Source organism: Protopterus annectens, chromosome 17.part0, assembly GCF_019279795.1.
Source record: "Protopterus annectens isolate FY-2018-M chromosome 17.part0, PAN1.0, whole genome shotgun sequence".
Lineage (NCBI taxonomy): Eukaryota > Metazoa > Chordata > Ceratodontiformes > Protopteridae > Protopterus > Protopterus annectens.
In genome coordinates this window covers 595,379,416-595,402,927 of record NC_056751.1, presented here as the reverse complement: position 1 = coordinate 595,402,927, position 23,512 = coordinate 595,379,416, and the positions used below count along the sequence as shown (strand labels likewise).

The window sequence follows — 23,512 nt, the reverse complement described above, 5'->3', positions numbered from 1 at the left end:
GGCTGCCTCATTCAAGCCACAAGTCTGCCAATGCTTCCCTAGGATCTGGCCTTCACTCATACTTTCCCCACCTCTGGGAAGTTTACCATAAATCTTCACATACCCAACCAAGACCTGTCCATGAGAGTGGTGTTTTCTGAGGACTTATCTGGATTCGTCCCTTCCAAAAGGCCTTCCTCCAGAAGTTCTTGACTTGATAATTCCCAAACATTCCACAGAGACTATGCCTGTCAGCCAAAGTTCCTCTGAGCATTAGGCTACATGGCATCTTGTGCCTCTGGCCAGGCTACATGTGATGCTCATGAATTTGTGGTGCTATCACTCTGTCCCTGGAGACAGAAATTCAGCTGATTTCCTTGCATCAAGGAGGAATTTGCATGATGGACACAAGCATGTGCCCAGAACCTGGGTCTCTGTTCATCCCTCAGGGCCAAACTTTAACCATGGGTCCTTTGGACAAGCCTGGGTCTCACCTCAGCACCTTCACTCCCAGTGCAGATGGGAAAATCCGTTCAGACACAAGCACATGAATTGGGGGGAAAACTGGCAGTGCAAAAGGACATAGTGGCTTTCAAAGATCAGTGGAAACCAGTCATGCTTGAGAACAGTCTGTCGACTAGTGATGCTGGTCTGGGAGACTGCTTGCTCTGGGGTTGCACGTCATGACACCAGTACTGTGGGCCTGACACTAGCAGATTACCTCAGCAGGAACTGTTGGATCCCAGAGTGGTGTAATCCAGAAATGGGATTCCAATGCATGAGTCTTTTTGCCAACCACGTTCAACTGAAAATCTGTTCTAGGAGCAAACTGAAAATCTGTTCTAGGAGCAAACTGAAAATCTGTTCTAGGAGCAAACTGAAAATCTGTTCTAGGAGCAGCCTGGATGACAGATGGCTTCTCCATCCCTTAGAGCAACCTGTTCCTTTGTTTTCTTCCATGCCGCCTCTCCTAAGGGTTCTACTAAGTCAGGGAAGAAGGCTCCTGATAGCCTCCCTCCCAACTGGCCCAGGAAGTGCTAGTATTCTGTGCTAGCAAGTCTAACAAATGAAAATCTGTGGCAGTTGTCAGTGTGGAACTTCTGACTTGGGACAAGGGAAGGTTTGTGCATCCCAGTCTACAGACTCTTCTGGATAAATTGAGTACACCCTCCACAGACAAGTTCAGAACACTCTGAAGCTAAAACGGTTGGTATTAGAAATTTGGTATTAGGATTGTCATCAAATGGGAAAACTTCTCCACATTCCTCAGTACGACTTCCTAACTCAAATATCTAATTTTAGATTACTTGGTTACCCTGGTGGATAGAAGTCTGTTCTTTTCCAGGAAAATTCAGTTCAGCCATTCGGCCCACAGCTTAGTCTTCCTCCTGTCTTTTCTTGCCCCCTCATTAAGCAGTTCCTTGGAGTGGTTCACATCAGACCCCTCAGGAGATGACCCACATCTCCATGGGACCTCAGTTTTGTTGTAGAGAAATTGACACTACCTCCCCCCTTTGAACCAGCAGCTTCTGCTGATTTCAAACATTTGGCTACTAAAAGGGCAGCCTTCCATGTTATCACCTCAGCTAGGAGGGTTTCTGAGCTGCAATCTCTCATGGCAGTGGAGTCATTTCTTGCATTCCACCCAAAACATCACTCAGTACTGACCCGTCCTTTTATTCCCAAGGTGGTCACAGATGCATCCTTGAATCAAGCCATGCACTTGCCCACCATCAAGCTGCAGACCCAGGGGGAGAGAATCCTTTCCTGTATGTGCAAACGGCTTCACTGCTATCCTGACAGAACTTCTGATTTCAGAAAATCAGATCAGCTCTTGCCATTGGCTCAGAGGGGAAAACAGTCTCCAAGCATACTGTCAATAAGTGGATCACCTATTGTATTTCTTTTGTTACAGCCATAATGGCAAGAGTCCTGAAACTAAGGACTCTAGGTCTTCCTCTGCTGCCTTCCTGAAAGTTCCTACCAAAGACCTTTTGGATGCTGCTACCTAGTTCTGTGCACACCTTTGTTAAACTACCAGTTAGCAGCCTTCAAGTGTAGAGCAGGATTTGTGACTTCTGTCCTGGAGGCTTTGCAGGGCATCCTCCATAATTTCTTTAATCTTTCTCCCAGCTTTCAGAGTCCTGCAACAAGTCAAGTCTGCAACAGTGATAACATAGTACCGGTGTGCACTTGAAATGTAGATGTTCAAGTCTGTTTACTGTTGCAGTCTTTCCCTCCCTTCATTTTGCTTACAGTAGTCTGCTCTGTTCAATAACCACAGGACCCCCTGGGGCTTACCCTGCAGGCCCCTTTTTCTCCATCTCCCTTGCTGCTCTTCATCCTGGGGGCTCCTAGTTTCTAAGGGGCAAGAAACTCATGGCATTGGCTGGCTCTCTTTATACCAAAATGTACCGACTGGCTAAGGTATACGCTGGCCTTTAGAGGAGGGAGGGTTTACATTGGTGTTGGGGCTGGCCAAGGGCCTCAAGCAGGAAATTCCCGTAAGTCAGTATTGCAACATTGAATACACTAATCTACATTTATAAGTGTACACAACTGTACTTGCCCCCTTTGGCGGTTTCGTAGTTGGATGTGCCAGTGTCTTCAGGAGACTGTTACTGGAACTCGAAACAGTTACAAAAGGAATTTCCAGAATCTGTCCATTCCTCCTATTCTGTTTGCTGTAGAAGGGTAACTGACAATTTTCTGAATGTCAGCAAGCTGCTTCTAAGGCAGGATATATAAAGTTTCTCAGCCTTCCCAAACCTGATTTAAAGAGCTATAACTTTAGTAACAGTGGTACCAACTAAACACTTCCAGTCAGACTCCTTTAAGAATGGTGGGTGCACTGCACCTTTGACTTTTGAAAGTTTGCATTGTCAAGCTCCCAAGTCTTAAAGTGCTGAATGTATCTGCAGTAATTTTTAAAATCCCTTTTGGGTAGACTTTGTTTTTGGTGCCAAAGCTGCAGAGGTGATAAAGGTGTGAAAGATTGTTGGCTGAATTTCTGAAGACTACACTTTTTCAGCCCACCTTTTCCAAATTTAAGGTAATTCTCTAATTGCAGTTTTTACAAAAACCAAACACATTCTCAAAATAAATGAGGTTTCAGGAAACTCTTAACCTCCTAAAACCAAGGACAGTCCACATATGACTGCATTCTGAACCACACCACACATGGTTTCTAAAGATGAGTCAGTCCGTGGAAGGAAGTTCTTTCTCTGCCAGTCATTCCTTCCTTCTCTCCAGACTTTTTTTCCTACAGCTTCATTACATGCTGTCCCAAGGAGTGATGGAACAAGTTCCTCTCTTCCCAGGTGGGGACAGTTTTAAATATTGATAAGTAGTGCTTGTTGGAGACCAACTCTTTACATCTCTCCTAAACGTGTGGTGCCCAAATTCAAAATGCCAAATTAACCTCTTTGGCAAAGTAGCCCCTGCTAATTGTAGCAATCCTAAAGTTCACACCCAATGGTGCGATACTTTATTGGTCAATAGAAACCTAAGCTTTGACAATGTGTCCATGGTGGTAAGGAAGGCTGCCTACATTGCACGTCTCAGAGCATTGCATCCAAGACTAAGGTTGTAATGCCCACTGTACTCTACCCTTGTCGGACCACTAATTGAGTACAATGTTCAGTTATGTATGTAACTCACCAGACGCCTTCAGCAACTGAGACCCTAGATTCCTAACAGAGAATCTAGGGCCTTCAAAACGTGTCCTACATGAAGACTAAAAGCCCTGTTATGAGAGGTTACCTGTGCCTGATCTACAGAGCAGTCTGACCCTGCCCTAATGGAAATGTTGCACATTCATAAATAGGATGACTCCCTCGTTAATGTCAGACTAGGATGTTTGAGAGGCATGCTCCCACATCCCATGAAGCAGAGCTTTTCAGTGATCCTATTAAGTGCGACCTTGACAACTGAGTGGGTAAACTTGCACCTGAGTGGCACCTGTCCCTCGCATACATACAAAGGTAGTTGCTGCTGATTGTATAAATGCTCTAATAACCATCTGACTATGGTCAGTTGGGTATATGGGTTTATTTTCATGGCTAGACTTGTGAAGACCCTAATGCCATTAGCCTATACTGGACCATATTATTGGCTCTGGCTTGAGACCACTGCTTGTGGCAGAGTTCTAATGTAACTACAAAAGTGGGCAAGTTTTGTACTGCTTTCTCAGGTCTGTTGAGCTTTAGGTTCATAGGTAGGTACTAGGCTATCTGCCAGAGGGCGTTTAAGCATAGCCAGTGTTAGCTTTCGCCACCTCATTGATTAACTGCCTCTGTCTAGCAGAGCCAGTGAAGTGATCCCAGGGGTGTATTTTCTGTTACCCATCCACTCAAGGCTTCTCTAGTGTTGGTGAGGGGGGGCTGCCTAATGTAGTTAGGAATTTTGTTCCAAAGCATGGAGTCTCAGGAATCTACCCTCCAGCATGTTCTATTTATTGTGAGGTTTAGCTCACTAGAACGTGTGGCTCACAGTGACTTGGATTTCTTTAGGTGGAGCATGTCCGTTAATTCTGAGTTGGACATGGCTTTAAGTCGGGTAGAGATCACCTCTGAGGAAGCAATATGCCACAGAGTACAGCTGGAGTTTTTCAGTCTGGCTGCATATGACATGTTTGAGGCCAGTAATCCTCTTGGTGAGGTGCTTTTGTGGTCTTTCCAGCTGTTGGAAGTGTTTTGTGAGGTACATCCCAAATGGGGCATTGTACTATGATTGGTCTGCGTAACTAGTAGAGGGGCACTATAACCTTTATTTCTAGATGTGAACCCCTTAGTAATTAGGCCACATAGAAGGGTTTCCCAACTACTTTGGCACTACTTGTGACTGGTTTAGAGTTGGACCTGGAGCCCATTATTATTACCGTTGAGTTCTAAGCCAGTTGGCAACCCATCTTATGTTAAGGCTGGTGAGTTTTTCTATAATTCCAGAGTGAGGAATGGTGTCTAACGCCTTGGCGAGATCAAGGTAGGCTGTGTGAACAACCTATCCCTAGTCTATGGCCTTGGTGTCTGTCTCAGTCAACCAGGTTTAGTAGGCATGATCTGCCCCAGCCGAACTGGGTTGTGTCAAGTGTTTGGAGGTTCCCATTGTTTTTGTTAATGCGTTCCATGATGCGTGTCATAGCCTTGCAGACTAGGCTAGTCAGGCTTGTGAGGAGATAGTTACCAGCGTCAGATGTCCTTCAAGAATGCAACTGCAGTCATAACATGTGGGTTGTCCTGCCTCAGGTAGCCCTCGGTCGGCCGGATTCCAAAGTCTGGGTCCGACGTTGGCTGATGTCGCATTTCTCTCCGTCAGAGCGGCTGGAGTACATAAGAATCAGCCAACGCCATTTTCTTCAGTGTTTCTTGCCCCTTTCTTGCCGTGCGGTGCCCGAAGCAGAAGCAGTTAGCAAGTGCCGGTCGGTCAGCTCCTGTATTCTACGATACCGAAGTCATCAAAAAAGCTAAGTACCCCGTTGGGGACCTTTTTCTTGCCTCAGCCGATGTCAGAAATTACTGAAAATTAACAATTGTCTTTTTTGTGGTAAACAAATACCTCTTAAGGATTTCCACTCTTACTGCCTGGGCCCAGACCACGACGTCTCGGCCTGTGTAGCCTGTGCTCGCTTCAACAAGCGCACTCTCAAGCGCCGGGCGGAGTTCGCTGAAGTTTTTGGCGATAAATTTGCTTACACCATGCCGTCGGATCTTCCGACATCGCAAACTCCCAAAAAGCGAAATGACCGGGACAGACATCCTCGGCCCGCTTCTACCACTGACTCCACGCCAAAACCTAGCGCGAGTGCTCCGGTTCCCTCTGAGACTCTCTCCACTGCTCTGAACCGAAGACACCGCATTACCGACTACTCCGATTCCAGACATTACTCCGCCAGTGATGGATTTTCCTCCGGTTACCGAAACTGAGGAAATGCCAGAGACCATTGCTGTAGACAAGGTCACTCCTGCACGTGGTGCTGCCAGGCCTCCTATGGCCATGTCTATTAAGGCCTACACTAGGGCTAAGGCAGCCAGCAAAACAAAGCATATTACTTCTAAATCCTTACCTCAGCCGACTCCGGAGACAATTGTCCATGGCTGCTGATTTAATTTCCATGATTAGAGGTTCACAGGCCCATCCTGAGCATCCCAGCCTCCTCCTGATAAAAGGCCCCGGGTTGAACCCTCTGACCCTACTCCTTCAGATGAAGACTCTGAGGGCTCTGTCCACTCTGATAGCCAGGAAGAGCTCTTCCAGACCTATGAGGACTCGGATGCAGAAGATTCCATCCCTTCGGCCTCCCCTCCTGAGGATATTTCTTTTGGGGAAGTTCTGCACACCATGAGGGAACATTTCAAGTGGCAAGGTCAGGAATATTCTGATTCTAGGAAACGCCTTAGGACTTTACTTAAGAAGCCTCAGCACAGGCCCTTGGCTATTCCTCCTGTACTTGATGTTCTGGATGATTTGTATTCTGACTAGTGCTACCCCTGATTCTCTTCCTCCTGCTCCAGCCAAGCCAGACAGGTATTACAGGGTCCCAGAAACTCATTCCCATTTATTCAGGGCCCATACTGCTGATTTGGAAACTATTTCACAGGGGCCTAAAGGAGTTTCAGCCTCCACCTCAAAAAAATCCTTTGCCCTCCAACAGGGAAGCGAGGTCATTAGAGAGATGGGGCAAAAAGGTTTACACATCCACTACCTTATCTATGAGAGCTTTTAATTGCCTTTTTCATATGTTACAATATCAGGATTATCTCTTAGAAGATTTACAAAAAACATTAGCTTCTCCTGATCCTTTAGACAGGAAGACTTTGCAGGAAGCTGTACATAACACTCAGCAAGTAAGCAATCACTTCCTGCAGTGTGGATATGATGCACTGGAAGCTTCATGTAGGGCAGTTATGACAGGGGCAGTGATTCGTAGACATGCTTGGTTAAAAGGTCAACCTCTACCAGATCATGTAAAAGCAAAACTTCTGGATGCACCTTTGGAAAAGAACAAGCTTTTTGGTGCAAATGCTAAGGATGTGTTAAAGACCATCGAAGAAAAAGCAAAATCAGTTCAGACTGTGAAAGATTTCCTCCATGTTCAACCCCCCAGATTCAGTAGGAATTGGCCTTCAAAAAAACTGTTCCTTTCCTAATCCAGAAAAGTTTCAAAGGGGTAAGAACAGACGTGGCAGAGGAAGAGGCCAATACAGAGGTCCTTACAGGGGACGACCATGGCAGCCAGGAAACCAAAGAAGTGACGCAGGGGTTTCACCTGCCCAACAACCACAAACTCAATGACTTTCCTCTACTACCGCCTACCAGGGAACAATTAGAAGCTCCCTTGGGCGGGAAATTATCTCTGTTTGCAGAAAACTGGCACAGACTGACAAAGGACAAATGGATTATAGACGGAGGGTACAGGTTTCATTTTCATACCTTACCAAGAAAACAAGGCATGCCAAACCTACCACAAAATCAGAGGGCAGAGGCTATCAAGCAAATCACTCTGCTGATTCGAATGAAAGCAATAGAAAGTTCCACAACAAGAACAAGACCAGGGGGTTTTACTCAAGACTGTTCCTTGTTCCAAGAAAGGAATCTCAATGGAGACCAATACTGGACTTGTCCGCATTAAACACCTTTCTCATAGTACCAAAGTTCAAAATGCTGACTCTACAGCAACTCCCTCCCATGCTGGGCAAGGGGTCGTGGCTGATTACTCTGGACCTCAAGGAGGCATACCTGCATGTCCCTATCAGACACAGCTGCAGAAGATACCTCAGATTTCTTGCAGGGCCAGAGCATTATCAATTCTCAGCATTGCCATTTGACTTATCTACTGTGCCCAGAGTATTTACAAAATGCCTGGCTTCAGTAATTGCTCATTGCAGGCTCCAGGGTGTACAAATTTACCCATACCTGGACGACTGCCTCATACAAGCGGACGACAAATTGATGTTGACAACCTGGATTATGTCATACGATTACTTCAAGCTCTGGGATGCACAGTCAACTTCCAAAAGTAAAGACTGCAGCCATCCCAGCAAATCTTAGGAGCCAAGCTAGACACAGCCTCTCAGATGGCTTACCTGACAGAAGACAAGCAAGAGAAGTTAACTCGTTACTTCAAAGGTTTAGCAAAACTCACCCAGATGACTGCAAGGAGATTCCTACAGGCCCTGGGTTACATGACATCCTGCATTCTACTGGTTCCATTAGCAAAACTACACATGAGAGCTTCAATGGTACCTAAAAAGCATTTGGTCTCAACACAGCAACAACTTGGAGACAATCATACCACTCATTCCATGCCTACAAAAGGAATTCCTATGGTGGGCCTCGGCGAGCCAGGAAAACACAGGTATGTCATTCAAAAAACCACAGATAACGCAGACCATGACTACAGACGCCTCAGACCTGGGATGGGGGGCGCACATGGAAGGCAGGTGTATACAAGGACAATGGTCTCAAAAGGAAACACATCTGCATATAAACCAAAAGGAAATGCTGGCAGTAATGCATGCCATCGAGGCTTTTCAACACCAATTCCAGCAAGGCCATTTAATGATACGGACAGAAAACACCACTGTGATGTGGTACATAAACAAGCAGGGGGGCACCCACTCCTACCCCCTTTGCAGACTGACAATGCAGCTTTGGGAGAAATCACGGAGCCTAAACATCCAGTTACAATCCCAGTTTGTTCCAGGAAAAGACAATGACAGCCTAAGCAGGAATTTCACAGATCCACACGAGTGGAGGTTACATCCGAAGGCCTTCAGACAACTCACTTCGACATGGGGCAAGCCAGAAGTGGACCTATTTGCCTCACCTCAACCATCTTCTGCCAAAATTTTGCACAAGGACATACCATCCAAAAGCTTGGAAAATAGATGCTCTTTCAACTGGAACTCCCTAGCAATCTATGCATTCCCACCTCTGCCACTGATGACCTCAGTAGTACTAAAGATCAAAGCAGAGAAGCCCAAGGGAATCATAATAGCTCCGGATTGGCCGAGACAACACTGGTACCCACTACTACGGAGCAGATGTCACACCAGGAGGTGGGCCCTCCCTCAGTGGCCTCTACTTTTGACTCAACACAACTTCGAAAGCTGCAGTGTCTGAAGATTTGGATGCAGTGTAACAGCCTGGGAGATCCCATAAATAACTTCAGCTTATCTCTCTCCAAGGAAGTTCAGCAGATACTAACAGAGGCTCGAAGACCATCCACCAGAAAGGTTTACTTAGCAAAGTGGAAAAGATTCACAAATTAGAAAACCAGCAAGGGACATGATACATCATTGTTGAACATCCCACTCGTCTTGGAATATTTGGCGGATATTTTAAAGAACGGCCTCTCATATTCTTCCATAAAGATACATGCATCTGCTATTTCAGCTAGATGCAACACTGATCCTCCTGTTTTCTCTCACCCCTTACTAAGACAATTCCTCAGGGCAATCAAGAACATTAAGCCACCAAGAAAGGCCCCAGTGCCAGCCTGGGACCTCAATTTTGTCTTAGAAAAACTGACTCTACCTCCTTTTGAGCCAGCAGCTTCAGTTGACTTGCAATTTCTTTCATGGAAGACAGCTTTCCTGTTGGCAATTACCTCAGCAAGAAGGGTTTCGGAGCTACAGGCCCTAATGGCAATACCACCCTTTATTATTTTCCACAGAGACAGGGTTTCATTAAGGACCAACCCTACTTTTATGCCAAAGGTGGTATCTAGGGTTTCTCTAAATCAAGCCATTCATCTGCCTGCTTTCTTCCCCAGTCCTGAGAATAAGGGGGAAAGACTTTTGCGTACCTTGGACATTCACAGACAACTTCGATACTACCTGGACAGAACCAAGGCCAGTAGGAAGTCTGAACTTTTTGTAGCTTACGCCCCTGCAGTCCAAGGAAAAGCAATTTCAAAACAGACTATTTCTAAATGGATTGGACATTGCATCAGGTTCTGTTATTCCTTTCATGGAAAGGCTGTTCCAGCCAATGTCAGACCACATTCCACCAGAGCTACAGCCACCTCTACAGCATTCCTAAGAGGGGTGCCTACCAAGGACATTCTAGAAGCTGCTACATGGAGCTCCATGCATGCATTCTCCAAACACTACAATCTCCCTCTATATTCCAGATCCAGAGCAGGCTTTGCTTCGGCAGTCCTGCAGGGGTTGATTGCCACACCATCTCTTTCCTAGAGCATACCTCCTCCCCCAGCTAAGCTATGGTATTCTACCCACATGTTATGACTGCAGTTGCATTCTTGAAGGACATAGTACAGTTTTGTACCTACCATAAATGTAGATGTCAGACATGCAACTGCAGTCGGATTTTCCCTCCCTCTATGCCTAGGGTCCACTCCTATCCCTGTTTTCTCTTAGCTGGGGGATATCTGTTATGGTGTATTTGTTTTATTGCTCATTTATTTGGAATCCTGTTTTTGTCTTCCAATTTGATTACAGCCTTCCTTGGAGGGCACCTGGCATCTGGGGCAAGAAACACTGAAGAAAATGGCATCGACTGATGCTTATGTACTCCAGCCGCTCTGAGAGAAATGTGACATCAGCCGACGTCTGACCCAGACTTTGGAATCCGGCCGACCGTGGGCTGCCTGAGGCAGGACAACCCACATGTTATGACTGCAGTTGCATGTCCATCGGACATCTACATTTATGGTAGGTACAAAACTGTACTTTGTGGCCCCTCCTTTGTGGAGCAGAATAACCGTTGCTGTGTGCCATTCTATGGGCGTGAAGCCTGTGGAGAGGCTGAGGTTGAACAGCATGTTTAGGTGGGGTGATTAGTTTGTTCTGTAGTTCGTGCAAGATGCAGCCTGGGACACTATCTTGCCCCATTGATGCTGTTTTTGGCTTTTGAAAAGGCTGTTTTCACCTGTGCTAATTTCCAGGGCACTACACTTTTTCGGTATTGTTGTGGGCCCTTTTGAAGGTGAGATGGGGGTGAAGTTTGCACTGAATCTATCTACCAGGATGTTGGCAATATCAGTAGGTTCAGTATATTTTGTGCTATTTTGCACTAGCTCAGAGCACATCTGCGGGTTGCCAATTAGGTTCTTTTTTCACTAAATATTTTATTTCAAATAAGATGTCTTAAACATTACATGAAATAAAGATGAATAACATTTACAATTCTAAAACACTAACTTCAAACCATTATATAACTATTTACATTGGTGTCTATGCAAATAACATTGAAATTCTATATTGTATAAAGTTAGTAACAAGATATATCTGATCTTTTCAAGTATTTCCAGTACTTTCATCCAAGAGTAATAGTAAGAAGTAGATCTTTTAGTTCTGATATGTGATCCTATCTCGCCTACATTCTGTACTGATGGGTTTGGAGCCGATCCTCACGCTATGCTGTAGAGCGAAGTCTCTTATTGGCTGAGCTATACTATATCCCAGGATGCACCACCACTACTTCCCCAGATCTCGTTTGCCGCTTACAAGCTAGGACGTGGTCTCGAACCTGGCTGAGCCAAGTGCTTTTTTTCTGAGTTTTTCTGTCAGGAAATTCTTTAATCTTTACCCAAAAGCTGTTTTAACAGCTATCGTGTATAATTGTGTTTTTTGTGGATATTTTGTGGAAAATTTTTGTGACTGGACAGGGAAAGGTTTCCGTTTAAGTTGGAGGGGCCTTCCCCTCGTTCTTTAGTGAGTCTTGTTGTTTCGGAGGTCAAGTACCTGTTTTAGTTAGAGGGTTCTTGGCCCTCCTTTTGGTGTATTTGTTGATCGTTTAAGATTCTTGGGCTTTCGCCTCTCGTTAAAAAAAAAAAAGTTTTTTATTGTGTAAACCATTTGTGCTGAGTTCCATACATTGTGTTTTTCTCTGATATAGTGAATAGTGTCTACAAGCATCATGTCCAAGGAGCATAGACCCTCAGGATTTAAGAAATGCACGAGATGCAACTACAAAATGTCCATCACGGACTATCACTCCTTATGCGTGTACTGTTTAGGCGCCAAACACCTTCAGGAGTCTTGCAGCGTGTCACGCTTTTTCCTCTAGGGTCCACCGAGAGGAAGAATAAATTGATCTTAAGCGCTTATCAAACCCTCCTTCGAAGAGGCCTTATCTTCCTCTTCCTCCCCAGCTAAGAAAAAGAAAGTCTGCTCCGACCAGCCCATCGGAACCGACCACTAAGAAATCTAGGCAGGCTTCTCCATCGGCTCCACTGACTTCGGAGCAGAGGGCGGAACTGTCTGCCTCGATGCCTCCAGCCTCGACTCCTCTGGTTTCGGAGCCGATGGCTGGGGCTTCGAGAGGCGGGTCACCATCGGCTCCACTGATTTTGGAGCCGATGAGGGTTGCCGGCTCAGACTCTTCCCCTTCGGCACCGAAGCCCTCTTTGGCACAGAGGGAAATTGTTATGGAATCTCCCTCTGCACCGATATTGATAGAGTCTATTCAGAGCTGGTCCCCCAGTCGTTCGGGGCCGATGGAGAAGTCTGCTCGGACCCGGTCGGTCTCCTCCCAATCTTCCAAGTTGTCTGATTCGGACATCGACAGGGTGCTCCAAAGACTGTTTCAGTCTCCTGTATTCCAGAAATTAGTTTCCGCTCCAGCCCAATCTGCTTAGGAGCCGATGGCCCACCCTGTAGTTCTGGTTCCTCCTCCAACAGCCTCGGCACCGTTGGAGCCGGTGCTGGTGGAGCCGATGGAGGTTTTCGGGTTGTCTCAGACCCTTACTCCAACCCTGGCTTTCGAGTGGGTTCGGTACACTGACCTCCTCTGTCTGCCCCGGGGGGGGGGCGCTTCAGGACCGATGTTTTCGGTTCAGAGCCTTCCTCTCGGTGCGTCTGCTGCGGGGGTGCAGTCTACTGTTGTGGCCCCGGGGGTTGGACCTTCCCTGGACTCTGGCGGTCCGGCCTTCAGGGCCATGAGGAGTGCTTTGGCCAAATCTTTGGCTACCTCCACGGTCTCACCGGCACCTTCCCTACACACTGAGACTGGGTCTTTTGTAGTCCCCCTGTCGCTAGACAGCGGAGCCCCGGGGCTTGAGGTCACCCCCAGTGGTGCCCCCCCCCCTCCTGGAGGTCCCTCTGAAGCTTCTTCGGAGGAACCCCCAAGGAGAAGACTGCAAGAGGAAGCACGTCGACTCCCCCGATGAGTCTCTCACGTCGGACACAGATCTTGATGATGCGGAGGGGTCCCCTAAGTCTTCCTCGGATGATGTCTCCTTTGCAGACATCTTGGAAGCCCTCAAACGAGGCGGCTGGCATTCCAAACCCCCTTCCGCTGACGAGTCGGTGTTCCTCAAGGCCTTCGGGGCTCAGCCCTCCGCCTCCTGGGTGTATCCGCCCTTCGAGCTCCTAGATTTGATCTGTCTAAGGGCGTGGGAGCATCCAGACTCTGTTGAACCGGTGCCGGCTCGCCCAAATTCTTATCAGCACCCCCAGAGAAGGAGTTTCTGACCAAAGGTGTGGCTGTAGATGCCCTGGTGGTGGCATCTGCTACCCAACAAGATGTAGCAGAGGTTTCGACGTCCGTCCATCCTCCTAATGAGTCTAGGAGCATGGACCGGTACGGGAAGCGCACCCTCAGTTCAGCGGCCTTTACCTTAAGGTCCCTGAACTATTTGACGCACTTCACTAGATTTCAGAGGGATCTGATCAAGGAGCTTTCAGATAACCTCTTGGGTAACATACCTGAGCAGCTGGCCCAGATGGTTGGCTCTCAGTTGGCTACTCTGTCATCGATATCAAACTCGTCCATGAGGCTCATTTCATATGCAGCCGAGGGGGCGAGTAGAGCAGCAGGTACGGGTGTTGCTCTACGGAGGCAAGCCTGGCTCCGCCTGTCATTTTGTGGAAGCCTTTAAGTCTTCCTTTGCCGACGCTCCCTTTGATGGGTCCTCTTTGTTTGGACCCAAGGTAAAGCACACATTGACCCGCTGTGAGCAAGAAAGTAAGACTTTGACTGCCGTAGGGGCACTGTGTTCCGCTCCCTTTCGGCCTTACCCCAAGGCTAAAAGAGGAGGGAAAATGTGGTTCCGTAAATCCCAGAAGTCTTATCCCTCGCAGCAGGACGATCCCCCTTCTAGAGGCTGAGGAGGGGGAAATTTTTCTGGAAGACGCCGACCCAGAGGCCCCCGCAACACTGGAGACAGTCCTTTCGTGGCTCTTCAGCCTTCCACAATCCCTGAAGGATTGCCCGACTGTGCAGCTCCGGAGCCAGTCGGGGGTCGTTTTTCAAGGCACCTAAAAGCCTGGGAGGGTATCACTCGGGACCGATGGGTGCTTCGAATCATCGCCGGAGGTTACGCCATCCCCTTTTCACATCCCCTCTGCCGTCCAGGAAAATCCCGGACCCGCCAGCCAGTCAACAGGAAATCGCAGCCTTCGAAATCTCAAAGCTGCTTCAAAAAGGAGTCATCCAACCGGTCCCCGCAGACCAGATCGGATTAGGGACTTAAGATTCTGTTTGGTGCCAAAAAAGACCGGGGACTTGAGGCCCATTTTGGATCTCAGCATACTAAATCGATCAGTCAAGAAGTCCAAGTTCCGAATGGTCACCTTACAATCCATTCTCCCACTGCTGGAGAAAGGTGTTTGGATGTGCTCCATAGATCTCAAGGACGCCTATTATCACATCCTGATCAGGCGTCCAGGAGACATTTGCGCTTCAGCCTGGGAGACGGTCATTTTCAGTTCTGCGCACTGCCCTTTGGTCTCACCACAGCCCCCAGGGTGTTCACCAAATGTTTGGCGGTAGTGTCTGCTCACCTGAGTCTAGAATTCCAGGTGTTTCCATATCTGGATGACTGGCTCCTAACTGCCACCTCCAGGCGTCTACTATTGCAGTACCTAGCAGCCACCATATCACTAGGCACTTCCCTTGGAATCGCCTTCAATTGGCCAAAGTCTGTGTTGCTGCCATCTCAGCGCATAAGGTTCATCGGAGTAGAGACTCAAACCAAATGCTGGTCTATCTTCCTACAGAAAGGATACAGACTATACAGACTCAAGTCCGAGCCTTGCTTCTCAAATCCAAAGCCCCAGCCAGGATTGTCCTGCAGCTATTAGGCTCCATGTCGGCCACTGTTCTCCTAGTCCCCTTAGCAAGATTGCATGAGAATTCTCCAGTGGCTCCTATCGACCCAGTGGTCCTCTCCCTCAGTCACCTTACGGATCACGGAAACCTGCAAACGGGACCTTGGCTGGTGTCCTCCAATCTGCATCAGGGACGACCCTTCGTTCCACCTCCTCCTTTGGCCACATTGACGACGGACGCCTCCCAGACGGGGTGGGGGGGGGGGGCATTACCTGGGCAGGTCAGTCCAAGGCAATTGGCATTCCGACGAGAGTCTCCTTCACATCAACATTCTAGAAATGAGGGCGGTGCTTCTATCTCTACAAACACTCCACTATTACCTCCCTCAGGGCGTAATTGCCATTCAGTCAGACAATGTCAGTAGTCTGGTATCCGAACAAGCAGGGAGGGACCAGATCCTACCCCCTTTGCAGAGAGGCCATGAGAGTTTGGGAATGGGCAGTGGCGACAGACGTTTTCTGGTAGCGACTCATATCCCTGGGAGATCCAACGTGATAGCCGACAGACTAAGCAGAACTATTCTCTCCTCACGAGTGGTCTCTGAACGATGCAGTGGCAACTCAGATCTTCAGCAGATGGGGAACTCCTTGTTGCGACCTTTTCGCAACCCCGCTGAACACGAAGTGCAGAAAATTCTCACTCCAGCTCCGGGGGAGATTCCCATGGACGCCTTAGCCCATCCTTGGCCCACCGGCTTGCTATACGCCTTCCCTCCGGTTCCCCTCCTTCCCAGAGTGATCCAAAAGGCGACTCACTTAGGGAGCAAAATGATTTTAGTTGCCCCTTACTGGCCTCGTCAGGTATGGTTTCCCTATCTTCCAAGTATGCACTGGACAGTCCATGGTTCCTGGATCAGATCCCGGACCTATTAATTCATCAGTCGGGACAACTCCATCAGTCCCTTCACTCTTTGAAGTTAACAGCTTGGCTCCTCCTCTTCCAACTATAGTCAGAAATCCTACTTTAGACCCGGAAGTCATACGTATCTTATCCTCGGCCCACAAGTCTGCCACTAGGAAATTGTATACCAGCAAATGGAAGAAATTTGCTATTTGGGCTCAACTCCGGGGTCTAGATCCCATCACTGTCCCGGTGTCAGAAGTCCTGAAGTTTCTAACTTCCCTATTCAATCAAGGTTCTTCAGTCTCTACCATCAAGGTCCAATTGGCAGCTATTTCCAATTTTCATGAATCTATAAACCCACCTTTGAGCAACAGATTGTGTAAAACTTTCATAAAAGGTGCTGCGCTTTTACAACCTCCGATTTCTCATCCTGCTCCTCCGTGGGATCTCTGTGGTATTACGTGCCTTAACCTCCTCCCCCTTCGAACCAGCAGCAACCTGTGATTTGAAATTTCTTTCTTGGAAAACTGCCTTTCTGGTCGCGATTACTTCAGCCAGAAGGGTTTTAGAGCTTCAAGCTCACCACCGTACCTGGTTTTTCACAAAGTTAGAGTATCCCTCAGGCCTAACTCATCCTTTGTCCCTAAAGTTTGTTTCAGTTTTTGCCTGCAACAGTCATTAGAACTTCCAGTTTTCTTCCCAAAGTACTCAAAGCGGAATACATCCTCCACACATTGGATGTTCACAGGCAATTGCGATTTTATTTAGATAGGACCCAACAAACACGGATAACAGATTGTGTCCTTTTCGGACAATAAATTGGGCAAAGCCGTCACAAAGGTCACTATTGCCAAGTGGATCAGGGACTGTATTAGTCAGGCTTATTCCTCTTCTAATAAAGAGCTTACAACCTCTGTCAAAGCTCACTCTACAAGAGCTATGGCTACTTCAATAGCATTCCATTCTAAGCTTGCCATTAGCGACATTTGTGCTGCGGCTACGTGGTCTTCTCTGCACACCTTCATTTCCCACTACAAATTGGATGTGGCATCTCGGGGGCGAGCTTGATTTGGTTCCACAGTTCTCAGGAGTGTTTTCCAGTGAGCCACCCAGGAATCTGGTGCTAGGGACGCTGTCCCATCAGTACAGAATGTAGGCGAGATAGGATCACAACATCTTTTAGTTATGTACTTACCATAACTTTAGATGTTTTGGGATCCATCTCGCCTACATTCCTAATAACCCACCCTCCTTCCCCCTGCCTTGGAGGTCAGAAGAGACCGGACGGTCAGAGTACTATCGTTTCATCTGGCAATGTTATATAAGCAGTTGTGTGTGCATGAGTGTGGACAAACAAGATCTGGGGAAGTAGTGGTGGTGCATCCTGGGATATAGTATAGCTCAGCCAATAAGAGACTTCGCTCTATAGCATAGCATGCCGAGTCGGAGCAGAGGATCGGCTCTGAACCCGTCAGTACAGAATGTAGGCAAGATGGATCCCAAACATCTAAAGTTATGGTAAGTACATAACTAAAAGTTCTTCACTGTTAATATTTCCATGTGAGCAACTGTTGGTCTCAAATTCCTTGAACGTAGGCGAAGCCTCATTTTTCCAGTGTATAGTTATGATTTTACGTGAAATTGCCAATAGTGACCATAGGATTGTAGTGTTTTTGGTACACAGTTTGGAATAGGAGAATTGAATAAAATTAAAGACTTTGTTAATTGAAAATTATTATAAACAGTCTGAAAAAAATAGTTAATGGATTTCCAGTACATATTGAGACATATATATATATATATATATATATATATATATATATATATATACATTCATAAAAAGCATGCTGCCAATCTGCTTTTATCTTGGTATGGCATCTCCAACATTGGTCTTCAATAGAATACATTTTGGCTAACCTATGTGGTGTATAGAAACTTCTGTGTAGATATCTCCAAGTGAATAATTGCCAGTATTTTGATAATGTAGAAAATCTGGAAGATTTTAGAATATTACTTTTTTCTTCAACTGGAGGATGGTTAAAGTATAATAATCCCAGTATGATTTTTCATAGTTTTTTTTAACAATTTTACTGATATTAGACAACCTGTACCCTGATGAGGCTGTTTTGTGATGAGAAACTGGAGGATGGTTAAAGTATAATAATCCCAGTATGATTTTTCATAGTTTTTTTTAACAATTTTACTGATATTAGACAACCTGTACCCTGATGAGGCTGTTTTGTGATGAGAATAGGGTATTCAATGTCCAATTAGATTCTTGACAGCTAAAGGCTTTGTGGTTCTTTCAATTCCTTGGCTATTTTTCTTTCAAAGTTGGCCTTGGATGATTTTTGAGGGACCTTGGTTTCTTACTAATATTGATCAGGGATGTCTTTCCTTTTTGAGATTTGCTTTTTTTCTGAACTAGTTTCCTCCTTTTTGTTTAACTTGTTATGGCAGGGGTCCACCAGACTGGTTTACTTCTGTTAGGGTAGTGAGTTTTGGTTTTGCTAGGGATGGCAGGTAGTGTGAACTACTAGGGAAGGGGTTGGAGAGGGAAGTGGGAGGGGTTTTGGGGGTCATGGGAAATGTGAAATGGGTAATGGTGTTAAATGCATGTTGGATGAGGTTTCCCAAGATGTTGAGATGGAGATCAATGTACACATTGAGAGCATTGTGTTGAAGTAATGACATTCCTCTAAAAAATAACATTTCCTGAGCTTTTCTTTTCACAAAGTTTATTTCTGGTTTTTAGTTGAATTATTTTAAATGTTTAGATGCTGGTGTCTGTGGCTTTCAGTTTGTGTGGTCAAAGTGCCTGAAGAGTGCAGCCTTGATTTTTTTTAAGTTCAAGTGACTTGGCTGCATTTTATGGCAGATGTTTGCTGTATGGACAAGTGTTTACAGTGTGTGTTTTCTTTTGGCAGATGATGGAAATCCCTCAACAAGTGGCAAAAGGTAAGTTAATTGCTATTGGCATTTCTGAAATTACAGGAATGCCACTGTTACAAACTATTTTGCAAAATTAGATGTAATCTTTGGACAGTCTGAACTATATTTGGCTTCCTGTGAAGACTTTGCTGATGGTGTTTTTTATTAGAACTGCTGGAGTCTTGTTTTCGGATATTGAGGTGCCCTTTGCAGTAGATAGGTGGTGTCGGGCCACTTGATGCTTTGTCTGCATGTTTTGCCAATGTCAGTTCCATGCTTCCAGTCTTGCTGCTCTCATGAGGTAAATTTGTAATTTTATAAAACATTTGTTTTCTGTATGTACCTTTGGTCACCAGGTTAACCACAGGGCCTGTACAGCTTTCTGTACACTTGGAAACGCATACAGCATTCAGGCTTGCATAACTTGCCTGAAGTGTCTTGGCTTCTCGGCAGGTGAATAGTTTCAGGCTAGCTTCGGCAGATTGAAGTCCGGAATATCGTCAGCGTCTCATACCAATTTGTGTACCTGGTATTTGGGAATAGACTGCAGGGAATTTGAGTCTGGCAACTCATTTACTCCCAAAAAAAGGTTTCCAGTTATCTCCACCCCATCACCTCTCCCAACATTTGCTATCTACCTGAGGAGAAATTGGGAGTTCTACTTGGGGTATATAAATTCCCACGTAAACACTTCCAAGCAAAGATCCCAAGTCTTCTGGACTTATCCCCTCCTGTATTGTTTGTCTTATCCAGTCAGATGTTCGTCGTGTTTCACTGTTGCAGTCATTACATTTGGGTAATCTGCTGGCAGGTTGCCCTCAGTCGGCTTGAATTCCAAAGTCTTGGTCCCTGTGTTGGCCATTTTCTTTAGTCTTTCTTGCTGCGCGGTGCCCAAAGCACCAGCATTAAACAAGTGCTGATCGGCCGACTACTGAAATATTCACGTTTTGGTTTCAGAACCAAAGTCTGCAATAAAGCTAAGTACCCAGTTGGGGGAACTTTTTTCTTTTTACCGATGTCAGAAAAAGTTAATTGTATTACTTGTGGGAAGCCAATACCTCAAGGATTTCTATTTATACTGTATTCCTTGCCTAGGCCTTGATCACAACATTCCTGGCTGTTGGTTTTGTGCTAGTTTTAACCAACGCACTAAGCGTCTGTATATTTTTGCATCTTAGTATTTTGGAAACAGATTTAAATGCCCAGAGGGGATAGCAGTCAGACTACCGGAGTACATAAACACAAAGAAAAGGACAGAGGCAATAGAGATCCAAAACCGAAGCTTGTAAGCCAGTCGCCGGTTTGCTGGTACTCAGTGAGGCACTTTCGCAGCCCCTGATACCTGCTACCTTCGAGTCGCAGGCCTCTACCGACACCTGCGTGGAGTCTGGCATGCCGCAAGATACTCAAGGTATTAGACCGGCGGATGCATCTCCCTCGGATGGGTCTAGAGCCGCTGAGCAGGCACCGGCTTCTGAGGGTGTATTCAGACCAACATTTTTACATCAAACCGAAAGCTGCAAAACCAAGGGCAAAGACACCTAAAACTAAAAACAAGACGCCTGAGCCACGTGCACAGGCCTCTGTCTAAAAAAGATCAAAATGGCTGAATACCTTATTACCTTGATCAAGGGTACCCATCCCCCTCCAGATAAGAGACCTAGGCAAGACAGACTATGAATCTTCAGAGCAGGTTTCTATTTCTTCTGATCAGGAATTATCTTTACCTCCCTATGAGGATTCTGATGAGTCTATTCCATCTGCATCTCCTCCTGGGGATTATTCATTTGGAGAAACCTTGCATACTTTGAGGGAGCATTTTCACTGGGGGAGTCAAGACGTCTCAATCAAAAAAGAGGCTCAGGGATTTTTTCCTTCTCCCTCAGCACAAGCCTTTAGCCATTCCCTTTGTGTTAAACATTGTGGATGATTTTCGGAGTCGAGCCTGACCCCTGACACTACCTCTGGCTCCCAGTAAGCTTGACGTATGTTGGGTCCCTGACTCAAATTTTTATTTAAAAACCCTGCTGCTGATCCTGAAACTGTTTCACAGGGTCCTAAGGGAGTTGAGGCACCAACAGCAAAAAACCCTACCCCCTCTGACAGATTCCGGGGCGCTGGACAGATGGGAGGTGGGGGTTTATACATCTGCAACCTTGGCAATCAGGGCCTTAAACTGTCAATTTCATATGCTTAAGTACCAGCAACATGTTCTGGGATTGCTGAAACAGAATGATTTCAGAATATGCAGAAAATAAGGAATTGCAAGAATTGCATGCAGCTGAACAAGTTGGAAGGCATACTTTGCAATGTGGTTTTGATTCTTTAGAGGCCTCCTGCAGGGTTGCAGTTACTGGATCTGTGATTAGGAGGCATGCTTGGTTAAAGGAACAAAACTTGCCTGATCATGTTGAAGCTAAATTGCTAGATGCACCTTTACAGCATGATTCCCTGTTTGGTATTAAGGCAGAATCAGTTTTAAAGAAAATTGAAGACAAAGCTAAGTCTATGCAAACAAGTGCAGCCACCTAATTCAGTAGACACTGGCCTACAAAAATGATCCTTTCCTGTGTCAGAGCTCAAAGGGGAAAATCCAGACACCCTAAGGGTTCCAGGTACCAGGCTCAAGACTCGTACAGGTCAAAGCAATGGGGCGCATCCACCTCCAAATCTGGAGGAGATGAAACGCGAACCTACAGAAAGCAATCCCAATGCCTACACCAAACACTTATCTTTGGCAGCACCCATGGGGAAAATTAGCACTTTTTGCTCAATTGGCAGTTAATAACCCAGGACAAGTGGGTACTGAAGATCTTATCACAGGGATATAGATTCCATTTCCACACTCTGCCAATGACAAGATGGTTGGCCAGACCTGCCAAAAAAAACAATGGGCAGAGGCACAAACGGGTTACGTCCCTCGTGAATATGGGGGCCATTCAGATAGTACCAGAACAGGAAAAAGGACAAGGTTTTTACTCTACTGTTCTTAGTACCCAGAAAGGACAAGGCCTGGCGGCTACTACTGGATTTATCTATTTTTGAACACATACCTGGACATTCCAAAATTCAAAATGCTCACTTTGCAACAGCTTCTGCCCATGCTGGGCAAGTATGCTTGGCTGGTGACTTAGACTTGAGAGGCATACCTGCATGTCCCAATAAGACAGTCCTGCAGAAGATGCCTCAGATTCAAGGCTAGCGTAATGCATTACCAATTCTCTACACTGCTATTTGGCTTATCTACTTTGCCCAGGGTCTTTACAAAGTGCCTGGCACCAGTAATTGCATTTTGCAGACAGAAGTATTCAAATATATCCTTACTTGGACAACTGTCTCATTAAAGCAGAGAACAAGGACACTCTTCGACACCTGGCGTTTGTGAAAAGGCTTCTAGCATGCTTGGGGTACACAAACGAAAAATCACAACTGGTACCCTTTCAAAAGATAACATTCCTGTGTGCAAGCTTGCATACAACTGACCAGATGGCTTACCTCATGCCAGACAAAGGCAACTGACTACTTCAAAACTGATGGCAACAAAAATCCAGTCTTCTGCAGGACAAATTTAGCAGGCTCTGTGCTTCATGGCATCCTGCATCCCACTAATTCCATATGCAAGACTGCATATGAGGAAACTTCAGTGGTACCTAAAAGGTTTATGGAGTCGGCATTCACGCAGTCTGGAAACAATGATTCCTCTCATCCCCTGCCTGCCACGAGTTTTTGTGGTGGGCAAAGGCCTGTCACCAAAACATGGGACGGCCCTTCACTCTACCCCCTGCCAGCCATACCTTAACAGATGCATCAGATTATGCCTGGGGGGGCCCACATGGCAGGAAGATGCATTCAGGGCATATGGGCACCAAATCAAATGCATCTACATATCAACCAGAAGGAGATGCTAGCTGTTCAGAATGCCCTAACAGCCTTCAAGGACTTACTTCATCCAGGACAACTACTGATAAAGACAAGCAAGGGGGCACTCGTACCCCCTTTGCAGATTAGCCATGTCATGTGGGGCACAGCTTTAACCTACCAGATAAATATTCAAGCTCAATTTCTGCCAGAAAAACGGAACACTCTGGCAGACTAAGCAGAAACCTTATGGATCCTCACGGGTGGAAACTAAATCCACAAGTATTCAGCATGGTAAGAGAAATGAGGGAGCCCAGACATAGATCTATTTGCCTCTCCTCAAAATTATCAACTAAAGATTCTGCACAAGGATTCATCACAGACAAGCATGGAAAGTGGACGCCCTGTCTTTCATTTGGAAAAACCTGTCTGTTTACGCCTTTCCTCCTCTGCCTCTTCTACCCATGGTCCTCAGTCAGACGAGAGAAGCCAAAGATACTAATTGCCCGGGACTGGTCCCGCTAATACTGGTACCTCTGTACCCAGCTTGGACTTTGCCTCGAACACAACTACTGTCCCAACAAAACAATCAGATCCTGCACAATCAACTACAGACTCTAAACCTGGCAGCATGGTTAATCATGTAAGCATACCAACGACACCTCTCAGTAAAGCTGTGATGGATGTCATAGAAGCCAGAAGGCCTAGTACTAGAAAATCTTATGCTGACAAATGGAAGAGATTTTGTGCTTGGAATTGAGCACAAGGAACTGATGCAGCAAAACCGCATATTCCTCAGGTATTACAATATTTAACTGATGCT

At 46.2% G+C, this 23,512-nt stretch overlaps 1 protein-coding gene across 2 annotated transcripts in view; it reads left to right on the top strand.

Annotated features, from left to right (window-relative positions):
* The window catches only part of TRIM28 (tripartite motif containing 28), a 689,781-nt gene that overhangs the window by 167,966 nt on the left and 498,303 nt on the right, over positions 1–23,512 (top strand). For both annotated transcript variants that reach the window (XM_044058953.1, XM_044058952.1), the window contains exon 11: positions 18,828–18,858. In XM_044058953.1, the coding sequence (XP_043914888.1) occupies positions 18,828–18,858 (31 nt within the window). The remainder of the gene's footprint in view (positions 1–18,827; positions 18,859–23,512) is intronic.